This window comes from Hemiscyllium ocellatum, chromosome 9, assembly GCF_020745735.1.
Source record: "Hemiscyllium ocellatum isolate sHemOce1 chromosome 9, sHemOce1.pat.X.cur, whole genome shotgun sequence".
Taxonomy (NCBI): Eukaryota; Metazoa; Chordata; class Chondrichthyes; order Orectolobiformes; family Hemiscylliidae; genus Hemiscyllium; species Hemiscyllium ocellatum.
Genome location: NC_083409.1, coordinates 73,109,381 through 73,124,887, shown reverse-complemented (window position 1 = coordinate 73,124,887; position 15,507 = coordinate 73,109,381). Strand labels below are relative to the sequence as shown.

Here is a 15,507-nt window from a genome sequence, read left to right as displayed (position 1 = left end):
TCAGTAAATTTATGGGTGGCACTAAGGTCAGTGGAGTTGTGGATAGTGCCAAACGATGTTGTGGGTTACAGAGGGACATAGGTAAGCTGCAGAGCTGGGCTGAGAGGCAGCAAATAGAGTTTAATACAGAAAGGTGTGAGGTGATTCACTTTGGAAGGAGTAACAGGAATAAAGAGTACTGGGGTAATGGTAAGATTCTTGATAATGTAGATGAACAGAGAGATCTTGGTGTCCAGTTGGATAGATTAGACACTGAGAGCCTTTTTCCTCAGATGGTGATGGCTAGCACGAGGTGACATCACTTTAAATTGAGGGGTGATAGATATAGAACACATGTCAGAGTAGTTTCTTTACTCAGAGAGTAATAGAGGCCTGTCTGCAACAGTAGTTTAGACTCGCCAAATTTAGGGGCATTTAAATGGTCATTGAATGGACATATAGATGAAAATGTAATAGCATAGGTTAGATGAGCTTCAGATTGGTTTCATAGGTTGGCGCAACATTGAGGCCCAAAGGGCCTGTACTGTGCTGTAATGTTCTATGTGTGTTACTCACCATACATTTATTAATACCTCTTAATGGTTGCTTACATAACCAGTGGGAGCCATTTGTTGAATGTGCGGAACTAACAATGATTGCTTTCAAAATATTGGCAAAGTTCAAGTATTGAGAGTATTAGTAGCAGTATTTGAAATATTTTCAGATGATCATTGCTTTGTCAAATAAGATATTTTTTGTCTTAAATGGAGCTGAGGGTATGCTCATTGTTTTATGTTTCATATTGTAGCAACAATCTTAAATATCAGAAACTTGGAAATGTAACTATGTGCTAAGATGAAAAAGTTTAATAATAAAATGAATTATAAACTGAACATTTGAGAAATGGCTTATAATGTTTACTGTGGGGATGAGTGTGAAGACTATGTGAAGATTTACAGATTAAACTCTTAACCGTTCAATAGCAAAATAATCATTTTATTTTCACTTTTATCCTAACAATAATGTAAATAAATCGTGCTCAAAGTAATGGAACTTTTTTCAAGAAGTGAATGGTACAGTTCTTAGTCCTTGCCAAGAGTGTATTGGGTGGGACAAATTGGTAATGTCCACTCTGTGTTTTAATGGATATATCATGAAGTTGATATGCTGTTATCATGGTGGCAAGGGAAATTTAGTGATGGAACTAGGACTGGATAGCTGAAAGAGGTTCGTTTGAGACTCGGTAGATTTAGTCAGAAGTTACTGAGGCTGTGAACTGTGAAAGTTTGACATGTCTAGTCGGCCAGAGGCCAGTTTACAAAGTGCGTAGACTTGAAGGGGTGACAGGTATTCCTTGGAGTAAAATAAGAATTCTTTTAAAACAATATTATCTAACTTTAAAATGTTTTAGGAGGGAATCATATCCCCCCTCTTTACACACTGGATCAGTTATTGTGGCATTTGACCTGGTTGGCACTTCGGAAGTGGTAGTGCAGGATAGCTGGTAGGAAATGCCAGCCATTTTGAACATGGAAACAGATGGGGAATGTGGCAGCATGGATGAAAGAAGTATGTAAATTATGTTACCAAGTAGCTAGAGAACATAAGCAGTTCTGTTTTTACCACCTACTAACTCACTCAAACTTATAAGTCTGTTGTTACATCTTACATATTCAGCAGAGTAAATTTAAAAATGTAACTCTAAACCTTGTCATATAACTTTCAAGGGATGGAGGCAAACTCATGGCAGCAAAGAGTTATACCTGAACTTTGAGAAGTGCACTAATTCTAATATAGTTAACATATTGATCATGGCATTCAGTGGGTTAGGTGGTAGCAACTTAATGAATGGTATACCAGATTCCGAATTGTAATATATTTGAGTAGTGTAGTCTCTGCTTTGACCTGCTAGCGAGGAATGAACTGTAAATACTTGATGACAATGTTGATCTTTTCAATCATTCACATGGCTCCCTCTGCTGTACATGCTGGCTTGCTGTTGAGTGTTAAAATTGGTAATTGCATGATTGTGTAGGTTTTCTACATCTTTACTTTAAAATAGGAATTCCATAACTTAGAAACATATCTATTAAAACAAAGAATGCAGATGCTGGAAACCTAAAACAGAAATTCTGGAGAGACTTAGCATTGCCTGATAGCATCAGTTGAAATAAAGCATTAAGACTTGGAAGTTGGAAGTTGAATTGGACTATGGTGCTGTTAGTTATTATAACTTCCGTGTTGTCAGAAAATTGAAGTTATGATGGGAAGCAAGTTGCATTGTGTACTGCCATGTGAAAGATATCACATTAATTACCTCACTTTCCTTGCTTGATCAGGAGATGACTGCTGCTCAACAATCCATATTTACTATAGTTACATTTGTTAATTTTAATCTGTTCTGTGAGTAACAATGTTTGGAACAGATTTCACTTTGTTTCAATCGATTTAATTGATTTCTTTCCCTACACCATTTGACTTTATTTCTTTTCTTGAGATGTTTATTCCATCAGTTTTCCATTGATCTGTTTTCTTCTGTATGTCACAAATCACTTAATAGATTCTTCTTCCTTGTCCCTCTTCTCCATTCGACAGACAGTTTAACAGTCAACTTACAAAGTATGTGGTGCTCAGAAATAAGTGCATGAATTTTGTGCTGAGTGCTCATTTAAGTGACTTCTGCAGGTAACTAACATGAGGTGAACTGTTGAGTGGCTGCACACTGGAGCAGAGGATGCAAAATCATGAAAGGCTAGCATCACATAAGACAACTGCATCTCTTAGAGAGGAGTTCGTGCATTGTGGCTGGAACAGGTGCAAGAACAAGTGTGAGCTAGAAGAACACTGAACGACCACATGATTTGAGAGAAAGTGGGCCACAAAACGTTCTTCTTTCCTTTGGTTGCCAAAAAGGAACCATTGGACTAGAAACATTAATCCTATCAAACTTGCTGAGTTTCTCCAACACTTTCTGAAATAAGCATTCTGTCACCAATTCACCTTTTATTTACATATGGAGTGACCTTGACACTGATTCAGCTCTCAAAGTGAACACTCCATATTGTGTCTGTCAGCCAGAGCTCCCTGATTAGGGCTATTAATCTGATCCAGTCAGAGAACTCATTGTATGGTGTCCACCTGTTGTACCTTATTAAAATCACTACATTCCCTCCCCAACTGAGTCCGGGGCATTGGCCAGTTGTTTTTTGTAGCTCTTCCCAGGGCAGGATGCTTCAACTCTGATATGGGCTGCATGTAACGCACAGAAGCTTGCCTCTTGCGCCTGGAGTGTCTAAAAAAAATCATTCTCCCCTTCAGGCAGCAAAGGCATTAGGCATTGACATCCACCATGTCTACCTCATGTTCCAGGGTATCTTCAACCCTTGACAGAGCAGGAGAACTAATGAGTTCCACAACAGACAGAAAGGCAGTCAAGGAGCCAGGCATGCGTTTACTCCTGCACAGTTTGCAAAGTTGCAGCTTTCATATGGTCCCTATGCTTGTTCAGAACTATCACACCTGCCCAAACTTTACACGTCAATGGACCTGACCTCACGTTGATCATGCCTCTTACCCATGCAGGGCTATTCCCATGGTTCCTACACCAAACTCCAAACCCTGGACTGAACTGTCTATCTTTCTTAGCAGAGTTTTGTGTTTGGCATTGGAGTTCCTGATGCCATTTTGTTCCTAGAACTGGGGTGGAGGAAGATCAGATTTAACTTGGAGTGAGGTCTTCTTCCAGTTAGCAACTCTTCTGGAATTATCCCTGTAGTTGCATGAAGGGTAGTCCTAAAATCAAATAGGAACCTGGACAGTTTGGTATCTAGTGAAGCTATAGGCTGTTCCTTTAAGCCTGCCTTCAAAATTTGGACAGCCCTTTCTACCAGATCATTGGATGATGGATGGTATGGAGCTGTTCATGTATGTTGAATGCCATTCAACTTTAGGAAATGCTCAAATGCCCTGTTGGTAAACAGTGGCCCATTACCTGTGACCAACACTTCCAGGAATGCAAAAGATGTGCTCAATTTTTCTATCATTGCCCCCATGTTTGATGGATGAATGCTGTGCACATCTAGCTACTTTGAGCATACATAATAATATGCCATCCTCTATTTTGACCTGGTCTCTCCAGGTTCAGTTCTAGCTGTGACGGCCCTTTGGATGCAGAAAAGTCCAGTCTTGGCAAAACTGAAACAGCTGGTAATGATGGGGGAAACCAAAGTCTGATATTGTCAGCTTTGACTGGAAGTGCATCCAGAAAGTTAAAAACCATTACGGACTCTTCCAGCGGTGGTACCAACAGTGGTGTATCTGCCAGCAGGAGGTGGCTCAATTCATCTGCAATTGCTACTTGGCCTCCCAGACTGGGTTCTGACTTGTAATTATACTCACTTCATATTAGACCCCACCGCTGAATTTGGCCTGAAGGTATGGGTGGCACTGGCCTGTCCTCTTTCAGTAGACCTAGCAGTAGTTTGTGGTCCGTTCCTATTGCAGATTTGGAGAAAGGTCTAAGGACTATGTTCAAGTTCTGAAAGTGCTCTTTCTTAGTTTTCTCTGTAGTTAGCATGTCAGCTAAATAAATGGTGATTGAGGCAGTCCCATATATTTCTACAAATCCTTATAGGTATTAATTGGAGCATACTTCTGGGAATCCTCATTGAACCGCGGTTGCAAGTACTCATTGCTCATGTCCAGCTTTGTGAAGGATAGCACCCCTGCTAGCCTTGCATGTAAATCCTCTATGTGAGGGACTGGATGTTTATCCAACTGCAAAAAGTGGTTTACTGTTTGTTTAAAATCCCCACAAAGACAAACTGACCGTTCGAGCTTCACAATCAGTACGACCAGTGTTTCTCATTCCGCAAACTGTTTTGATTATTCCTTCACTTTCTAGCCTTCTGATTTCTGCATCCACTTTTGCCTGTAAGGCAAATGGCACTGTGCAGGCCTTGCAGAATTGTGGATTTGCTTCCTGCTCAACAGACAAGGTGGTATTGGCTCTTTTGATAGTCCCTGGACCTTCCTGATAAATTCCAGGCATTTAGTCAGAACTTCACTCAGGCAGCCATTTTCTAACCGAAAAATGTTGAGCCAATTTAAGTGAATCTTTATCAACTAATTTGCTCCCATCAATAGTGGGCTCAAATCTTTCACTCCAACTAATGGTAACTGAACCAACTACTTCCCATAAGAGACCAGAACCGACGTTATACTCTTAATGTGTACAGGTTCCCTGGTGAAGGTTCGCAATCTAGCTGAGGTCTTGTGCAAATTGTGCCAGAGTAAATCATTGAAATATTCATGCTGGTATTGACCTCCATTAGAACCAGTGACCATTTAGCCCAGCATTTATTTTGATTGTTTTGATTTGGATGTTGCTTAGCAACTTTATTGTTTCAAACCAGGTGTAAGTGAACTTTCCAGGGTGTGCACTAATCTGGATACCAGCCTATAAATTCTCTTACTCCATTTAGGTCTAGTGGGACTTCTTTGCTGTCTCAGTCCACAAGGTGACAGCAACTACAATGGCCCAGCCCGGATCATGAAGAAAATGTTAACCGTTTGGCTGAGATTTTGTTTTGTTTTGGCGTTTTGCTGTAGAATGACCTAGAGTCCCTCTGTTCAGGATATGTCCTGAGTGAGGCTATGCAATTGCCTTCACTCAAGTGGTATCCCTCAAGCTCATTCGGCCTGGTGAGGGTGTCCACTTCTATTAGAATACCCTGCAACTCAACTGTACCACTTCCTGCATTTTCCAATATTAAAGCCAATTGTAGTACATGTTTGAAATCCACTTAAGCTTCAGCTAATAGGCACTTCTACATGGGTACACCATTAGTACCACACACCAATCAGTTTCTCAGCATCCTCATGAAGGTTAAACCAAATTAACATGCCTCTGCCAGTCACCAATCTAGTCAAAAATCTTGAAATAGACTCCCCTTGTTCTTAAATTGCTAAGTAAAACTGACAGCATCTTGGAATTAGGGGAGGCTTGAGCATGATATTCCTTAACTAAATCTGAAAGATTTTAGAATCTGATACTGCAGGGAAAATTAGGCTTCTTATAACCAAAAAAGCTCTGGGTTCACAGGCTGTCAGGAGAATTACTCATTGCTTTCCATCTGCCCCAATGTTATTTACTTGGAAAAAGTAATGCATTCTTTCCATAACTTGGGCCCAGTCTTCGCTGGCAGGATTAAACAAGTCAAGCTCCCCATAATGGCATGATGGCAGAAATACTTACCCCAACTCAACAACTGGAGTAAGTGAATTTCTTCAGGAAATTCTTATCACCTCTGAAATAACTCCACAGAGACCGATATCCAGTCACCAAACCACACTTTATTTTTATGTGGAGAGCCCTTCACACTGATCCACCTTCCTCACAGCCAGCTCTCAGAGTTAACCTCTGACATTCCTGTTTATATCCTCAGCCAGAGTTTCTTGATTGGACCAGATTAACAGTTCCAGTGAGAGAACTCATATTCTGTGAGGTCCATCTGGCTGACCTCATTACAATCACTGCATTTTCTGTTAGATTAGATTACTTACAGTGTGGAAACAGGCCCTTCGGCCCAACAAGTCCACACTGACCCGCCGAAGCGCAACCCACCCATTCCCCTACATTTACCCCTTTACCTAACACTACGGGCAATTTAGCATGGCCAATTCGCCTAACCTGCACATCTTTGGATTGTGGGAGGAAACCGGAGCACCCGGAGGAAACCCACGCAGACACGGGGAGAATGTGCAAACTCCACACAGTCAGTCGCCTGAGTCAGGAATTGAACCTGCGTCTCTGGCGCTGTGAGGCAGCAGTGCTAACCACTGTGCCACCGTGCCACCCACAATCCTGTTGACATAGGATTTTCTAAGATGCTGCAATGGAGCCCTTGGGTAGAGAAAGTGGAGAGGCGGAGGGTTAATCTATCTAAAGGGCAGGATACTATCTAGATGAACTTGGGTATGAGCCCAAGGAAATGAATGCAGGTCTACAAAAGGTTGTTATTCACCTACTCAAGTAGTTAATATCAGTATATGCATCTTCAACTACAGTACCTTCAATAATTGCTCCACTAAATTACACACTGGGCAACATACCATCTGCCCCACCTCAGCCTCACATGCTTCACACAAATGACAGTCAGCTATTACAATGTTATTCCATTTAACTCCTCTGGAGTTATTTTGAGTCACAATCCATAATTCAGTTTTCCAAAGGAAAAGCTTACTGTGGAGGTGACAAATGCACTTGTTCAATTAATATTAATAAGATTGATACCCAATCTTGCGTTAGCCTCTAATTCCTGATTCAATTCAAACCAAAGTACAGGTAGACACCCTTTATCCGAAATCCCAAAATCCGAAAAGCTCCAAAATCCAAAGGTTTCTTTGTAAAGTTTTTTTTCTTATTAACAAGTTTGTTTGGTGTGCAAACAGTTAATCCAACTCCACACCCACTCGATGCATGTCACTCTGATGCAACGAGGGTGGGCGTGACCCAACACTGGCAGGCCTCAATTCTGTCTCAGGGCCTGTAGTACTCACAGTGAGTCTGCTGTTCGGTAAGATTTTTAAAAATGTCATCGTCAAATTGTCACATATTCTGAAATTCGAAAAATTCCGAACTCTGAAAACCAGCTGGTCCCAAGTGTTTCGGATAAAGGATTGTGTACTTGTATTTATACCCAATTTGATGGGTAAAATGGCCACAGAATCCTTATCTCCAACTATAACATTCACATCGAAACTTGCTTCTCTCATGATTGTTGCTGATGTGTCTAGATTAAATCACTTACAAGGAATCAGTTTCAATTCTGTTGTATGTAACCAAGAAGGTTTATCTCTTTCAGAAATGATGGTGCTTTCTAGTGGAGGAGATTACAGAGATAGAGAAGTGTAAGATCATGAAGGTATTTGAAAACAAGTATGCTAATTTGACAATGAATGGGACTCAGTACAAGTTAGAATAGAGTGAGCAGAGTCTTAGATGAATTCGTATTCATGGAGGATGGAAGCAGGCTATGAGTATGTTGGGATCGTTAAGTCTGGAGTTAACAAAAATACACCTGTGATAGATGAAACATTTGCTTAAAGTACACGGTGGGCAGCACGGTGGCACAGTGGTTAGCACTGCTGCCTCACAGCGCCTGAGACCCGGGTTCAATTCCCGACTCAGGCGACTGACTGTGTGAAGTTTGCACGTTCTCCCCGTGTCTGCGTGGGTTTCCTCCGGGTGCTCTGGTTTCCTCCCACAGTCCAAAGATGTGCGGGTCAGGTGAATTGGCCATGCTAAATTGCCCGTAGTGTTAGGTAAGGGGTAAATGTAGGAGTATGGGTGGGTTGCGCTTCGGCGGGTCGGTGTGGACTTGTTGGGTCGAAGGGCCTGTTTCCACACTGTAAGTCTAATCTAATCTACAGTCAGTTTTGATATAACGCGATAGTTCCGTTCTTATATAATCTTACAGTATAAGAAAATTGCACAATAGCCATTTAAACCTATGGGGCCGGGATGGCATCAGAGACAGTACATGTAAGGAAAGTTCACATTCTACAATAACAATCTAAATTCTTCAATCGTTAAAGCCAATTCGCCAATTGAAGAAACATGCATTATAGCAGAACCGACTGTATACTCACAGATGTCAAGTGAGTATGGAATTAACTATATCGCTCACAATCTTACCCCACTCCCTGTTGAGGAATTCATTATGTCAGCTATGGCTCCATTGTTTGGACTCTCAACTCTGAATCTGGGAGCTGTGGAGTCAATTCCAACTCAGGATTTGAGCATGAATGTAAAAGCTGACTTCCTGGTGCGGTAATAGAGAGTGCTGTGAAGTTGGAAGAGCTGACCTTCAGAGATGTTATACTCAGGTGGATGTAAATGATCCCATCTCAAAATTGAGCTGAGGAGTTATCCCTCATTGAACAAAACTGAAGTAAATCTGGTTGTTCTCACATTGCTCTTTGTGCAAATTGACTGCCACACTTTCTATGTTTCAACAGACTTCAACTCTCGTCAAAAATACTGCAGATACTTTGGAAAGTCCTTTGATCATGCATAGTGATATATAAGTGCAAGTCTTCCCCTAACAATGTCACTGCCTTAAAAAAAAGCTGAAAGGAAAGCAGCAAAGTATACTGCAGCGTCTCCTAGCATTGAGTGATATAATGTGGCAATAGCTCAACCTTAAAACATTGGAAAGTATCAAATAAGAAAAGCTACTTTGATCTATTTTCACCTCTGAATGAAGGGAGCATCTTTCTGATTTTGTCTGTTATGAAGCTTATTGATTTTGTACTCTGCTTTTGCTCTGTTTTACTGGTGCTAAAGTATTATCTCTCATCTCTCTTAGGTCTTCCTTTTCTCTAGTGTAAGCAATTTTAGTTCTGAGCTTCTCACCATACACTAAGGCCTTCAAATACCTTTGTCCAACTTTCCCTTACTCTGTCTTCGATACTCTTTTGAAGCTAAGTTGCTCAAATTATACACATTATTTCAGTCAGGGCTTCATTGCTAAGTGCATAAACAATGGCTTAGATTGCAATCCAGTACTTGATTAAAATTCACATTGGCTTGTAAATTAAATGTATATTTTAGGTCTATGATCACGTTCAGATACTTCTTATTTTAACCTCAGCACTCTCAAAATAAGATAGCTCATTGCCTGCATGTATTTTCTGTGTTATGTTCCAGTTTCTATTCGAGTTTTCCAAACTGAGAGGTTGTCGAGAGTGTGTTACTGGGAAAGCAGGTCAGGTAGCATCCGAGGAGCAGGAGAATCAACATTTTGGGCATTAGGAACCAGGAGTTTGAAGATCTCATACTCCACTTTAACTAGAAGTACTTGAAGCATGACATGCTACATGAAGCATGCTATGCTTTCCCAGCAACACACTCTCGACTTGATCTCCAGCATCTGCAGTCCTCACTTTCTCCAAATTTTGAGGTTGCAGGCTCCATCGTAACACTGACTGGTGTGGAGCTCTGACTAAGTGTAAAAAGCTGCATGATCCTTTTAAATTGTGGGCAGGGTCTAAATGCCTGACCTTATAAACCCTAATGTTGTCCTTGTAAAAAGAAGAGCGCCTAGCAGGTCAGAAGGGGCATTTTGCTGAAAAAAAACTGTGGATTAAACTGCTTTTTTCTCTGACATTCTCACAGGCCTCATCTCCACCACAGTCTCCAAGGATCTACAACCCTAGTGTTCTTTCTCTCTCTGTCTCTCACATGCACATACATCTCACTCATCCTCCTCAAAAAGATCTGGGCAACCTTCATACACCAAAATGGTGATTACAATGAGAAAATGTTTGAGAAGCACTTGGCAAGTTTTCTTTTAAGGGACATACAATATTGTACAATGTGACCTCAGAGTTTGAAGATCTCATACTCCACCTTAACTAGGAGCACTTGAAGCATGACATGCTACATGAAGCATGCTGCTCTCTATTACATGAAAGGTTAATATTAGACCAGGCACTGATATACTTGAACAATGCAATGATTATATATAGTATATAGCTACAATAAACATTTGTTGGATTTGTCAATTCTGTAATATGCAAGGCTCATGAAGGTTGTAGCTCAGGTTGAGGTTTAGGGTGTAGGTTTGCTCGCTGAGCTGTAAGTTTGATATCCAGACGTTTCATTACTTGGCTAGGTAGCATCATCAGTGGTGACCTCCAAGTGAAGCGAAGCTGTTGTCTCCTGCTTTCTATTTATATGTTTGTCCTGGATGGGGTTCCCGGGGTTTGTGGTGATGTCATTTCCTGTTCATTTGCTGAGGGATTCATTGATGGTATCTAGATCTATGTGTTTGTTTATAGTGTTGTGGTTGGAGTGCCAGGCCTCTAGGAATTCTCTGGCGTGTCTTTGCTTAGCCTGTTCCAGGATAGATCTGAACCACTTTGAATACATTTACATCCTTCTTTAAATATAAATATCAAAATCATACACATTATTCAAATGGTGGTTTTTTTTCCTGCATTTGTAGGGCTATGAGGGAGAGAGGGTCGTGTCTTTTTGTGGCTAGCTGATGTTCGAGTATACTGGTGGATAACTTTCTTCCTGTTTGTCCTACATAGTGTTTGTGGCAGTCCTTGCATGGAATTTTGCAGACTACGTTGGTTTTGTCCATGGGTTGTACTGGGTCTTTTAAATTTGTTAGTTTTTGTTTGAGAGTGTTGTAATAGCCACAACCAGTATATTATGTTATAAAGGCAATAAGCCATTGCCACATCAGGTAAAAAATCCATGCAAAATGCAAAATTACATCATGGTGGAAAACAAACAACTACAATATTTTGGTGGTAGATATTTGAAAAATTATTTGAAGACCAATTACACAACAGCTCTGGCAACAAAGAATTCAGACAACTGGCACTATATGTTTCTGTGAGTACTGGCACATTGACTTTGAAACATAACACCACAGGCAGTAAAGTCCATCAGTCATCTCTTATGCAACCTGTTCATTTGGTTTATATTTTTTTGAATGTTTTCAACTAAACTTATACTCCTTAGCCAGCGATATGGTAATTTATTACATTCAGCAAATTTATAGCATTAGATAATATGTATTGAACATCAGAGTAAGGATTCTATGCTTCCGTTATGCAGAACATCATGAGACCTTATCTTGAATACTGTGTACGATTTTGATATTTGTATTTAAAGAAGGATGTAAATGTATTCAAAGTGGTTCAGAGGAAGGTTACTAGATTGATACCGGAAATGAACAAGTTATCTTTTGAGATAAGGTTGGACAGACAGGGCTTGTTTCTACTGGAGTTTGGACCAGTAGAAACACATTAGTGTAGGGTGGCTTAATTAAAGTGTAGATGATCCTGAACATTAGTTGATTAGTTGGACATGAAATAGTGATTGTTCCTGTAAATCGGTCCAAACTAGGGGCACTGTTTTGAAATTCGGGGTTACATTTTCTGTACAAAGGTAGAAGAAATATTTTCTCAGAGTCAATTGATTTGAAACTTTCTCCCTCAGAAGTCAGTTGGGGCGGAATTATCTAAAAACAGAAGTTGATAGATTTTTATTAGACAGAGGAAATAAAGGATTATCAGAGGTATATGGGAATGTGGAACTTAAACAGACCAAAAGCATGATCTTATTGAATGGCGGTGCAGCCTTGACCACTGAATGGTATGTTCATATTCTTCTTGCATAGTTCAAAGACAGTGAGTGGGAGACACAAAACAGAGTCCTGCAAGGTGCTAGAAATGACTTGCCACACTATGATACATTTTTAGATTTATAATCCTTTCTCTTGCTAACCCAATTTTCAATCTAGTCAGATAATATGTTATCGTCATGAGCATGAGAAAGCATTAAAAGGTTCATACAGAACTTGTGGAAGTTGAAAGGAACCCGTTTTTACTGTTTGCCTCAATGATCTTTTCTCATAGTAAATAGTTTAAAGATGATAGCACGTACAACTAATTGTTGAAAAAGTTGGACCAACTATGAAAAGGAAATAGGGGTAACTCATTCAGTTCAAGCCTATTCCTCTATTTATTCAGAAAATGGCTTATTTGAATGTCCATCCAATGGAAAATGAAAAATTAATATTATGTTGAGGGTACGATTCACAATATGAGTTGATTTACCATTTGCTAATGGTAGATGACACTTCAAAATGTGTAACAGATCATTCCTCTGTGTAAGTGAACATTCTAATGCATATTTGTTTGTACTTACAGGAAATTTTCTTTTCAAAAGAAGCAAAGGCAATTGGTGTACATAGGGATTGTTTAAAAAATTTCTTCTAACTTTTGCCACTTACATAAACAGGGCCACCCAAATCAAAACCTACTCATGGGACAATGCGCAAGTCATCCTTGTTGGAAATAAATGTGATATGGAGGACGAACGCGTAATTCCTGTTGAGAAAGGAAAACATCTGGCTGATCAGCTGGGTAGGTGTTTGCTATGTTCCCTTTTATCCTTTGTTAATGTTGATGTTCCTGATTCATTTTTAAATCTTAGTGTGTATTTAAATAAAAATGTGTTTTGGAAGGGCACAGTGAGAAGATTATCAGCATTCATTAGTGTTTTAGTATGGAAAATACTTGTGTTATTCATAACTAAAATATTAAATTCAGGTCAGGAAGAACTGGATAATGCGTATGATTAGCTTATTAGAAGGGAGAACACTGTTGCTAAGTTTTCAGATGACACAAAGATAGATGGAGGGACAGATAGTGTTGAGGAAGTGGGAAGGCTGCAGGAGATCTTGGACTGGCTAGAAGAATAGCAGATTATTTTTTGTATGGGCCTACACATTAATCTTATAATCCTTGTTCAGAATTAGAGTCATAGAGATGTACAGCATGGAAACAGACTCTTCGGTCCAACCCGTCCATGCCGACCAATATCCCAACCCAATCTAGTCCCACCTGCCAGCACCCGGCCCATTTCCTCCAAACCCTTCCTATTCATATACCCATCCAAATGCCTCATAAATGTTGTAATTGTACCAGCCTCCACCACATCCTCTGGCAGCTCATTCCATACACATACCACCCTCTGCGTGAAAAAGTTGCCCCTTAGGTCTCTTTTAAATCTTTCCCCTCTCACCCTAAATCTATGCCCTCTAGTTCTGGACTCCCTGACCCCAGGGAAAAGACTTTGTCTATTTATCCTATCCATGCCCCTCATAATTTTGTAAACCTCTATAAGGTCACCCCTCAGCCTTCAACGCTCCAGGGAAAACAGCCCTAGCCTGTTCAGCCTCTCCCTATAGCTCAGATCCTCCAACATGCTTGTAAATCTTTTCTGAATCCTTTTAAGTTTCACAACATCTTTCCGATAGAAAGAAGACCAGAATTGCATGCAATATTCCAACAGTGGCCTAACCAATATCCTGTACAGCCGCAACATGACCTCCCAACTCCTGTACTCAATACTCTGACCAATAAACGAAGGCATACCAAATACCTTCTTCACTATCCTATCTACCTGTGACTCCACTTTCAAGGAGCTATGAACCTGCACACCAAGGTCTCTTTGTTCAGCAACACTCCCTAGGACTTTACCATTAAGTGTATAAGTATGCTAAGATTTGCTTTCCCAAAATGCAGCACCTCACATTTATCTGAATTAAACTCCATCTGCCACTTCTTAGCCCATTGGCCCATCTGGTCCAGATCCTGTTGTAATCTGAGGTAACCCTATTCGCTGTCCACTACACCTCCAATTTTGGTGTCATCTGCAAATGTACTAACTGTATCTCTTATGCTCGCATCCAAATTATTTATGTAAATGACAAAAAGTAGAGGGCCCAGCACCGATCCTTGTGACACTCCACTGGTCACAGGCCTCCAGTCTGAAAAACAACCCTCCACCACCACCCTCTGTCTTCTACCTTTGAGCCAGTTCTGTATCCAAATGGCTAGTTCTCCCTGTATTCCATGAGATCTAACCTTGCTAATCAGTCTCCCATGGGGAACCTTGTCGAACGCCTTACTGAAGTCCATATAGATCACATCTACTGTTCTGCCCTCATCAATCTGCTTTATTACTTCTTCAAAGTCTCAATCAAGTTTGTGAGACATGATTTCCCACGCACAAAGCCATGTTGACTATCCTGAATCAGTCCTTGCCTTTCCAAATACATGTACATCCTGTCCCTCAGAATGCCCTCCAACAACTTGCCCACCACCGAGGTCAGGCTCACCAGTCTATAGTTCACTGGCTGGTCTTTACCACCCTTCTTAAACAATGGCACCACGTTTGCCAACCATCAGTCTTCCGGCACCTCACCTGTGATTATCGATGATACAAATATCTCAGCAAGAGGCCCAGCCATCACTTCTCTAGCTTCCCACAGAGTCCTCGGGTATACCTGATCAGGTCCTGGGGATTTATCCACCTTTAACAGTTTCAAGGCATCCAGCACTTCCTCCTCTGTAATCTGGACATTTTGCAAGATGTCACTATCTCTTTCCCTACAGTCTATATCTTCCATATCCTTTTCCACAGTAAATACTGATGCAAAATATTTGTTTAGTATCTCCCCCATTTTCTGTGGCTCCACACAAAGGTCGCCTTGCTGATCTTTGAGGGGCCCTATTCCCTCCCTAGTTACCCTTTTGTCTTTAATATATTTGTAAAAACCCTTTGGATTTTCCTTAATTGTATTTGCCAAAGCTATCTCATGTCTCCGTTTTGCCCTCCTGATTTCCCTCTTAAGTATACTCCTACCTTCTTTATGCTCTTCTAAGGATTCACTTGATCTATCCTGTCTATACCTGACATATGTTTCCTTCTTTTTCTTAACCAAACCCTTAATTTCTTTAGTCATCCAGCATTCCCTATTACTACCAGCCTTCCCTTTCACCCTGTCAGGAATATACTTTCTCTGGCCTTCTTGTTATCTCATTTCTGAAGGCTTCCCATTTTCCAGCCATCCCTTTACCTGCGAACATCTGCCTCCAATCAGCTTTCGAAAGTTCTTGCCTAATACCGTCAAAATTGACCTTTCTCCAATTTAG

At 40.6% G+C, this 15,507-nt stretch overlaps 1 protein-coding gene across 1 annotated transcript in view; it reads left to right on the top strand.

Annotated features, from left to right (window-relative positions):
- rab3b (RAB3B, member RAS oncogene family) overlaps positions 1–15,507 on the top strand; it is a 159,966-nt gene that overhangs the window by 131,853 nt on the left and 12,606 nt on the right. Inside the window, exon 4 of the mRNA XM_060829827.1 lies at positions 12,806–12,930. Coding sequence (XP_060685810.1) covers positions 12,806–12,930 — 125 coding nt within the window. The remainder of the gene's footprint in view (positions 1–12,805; positions 12,931–15,507) is intronic.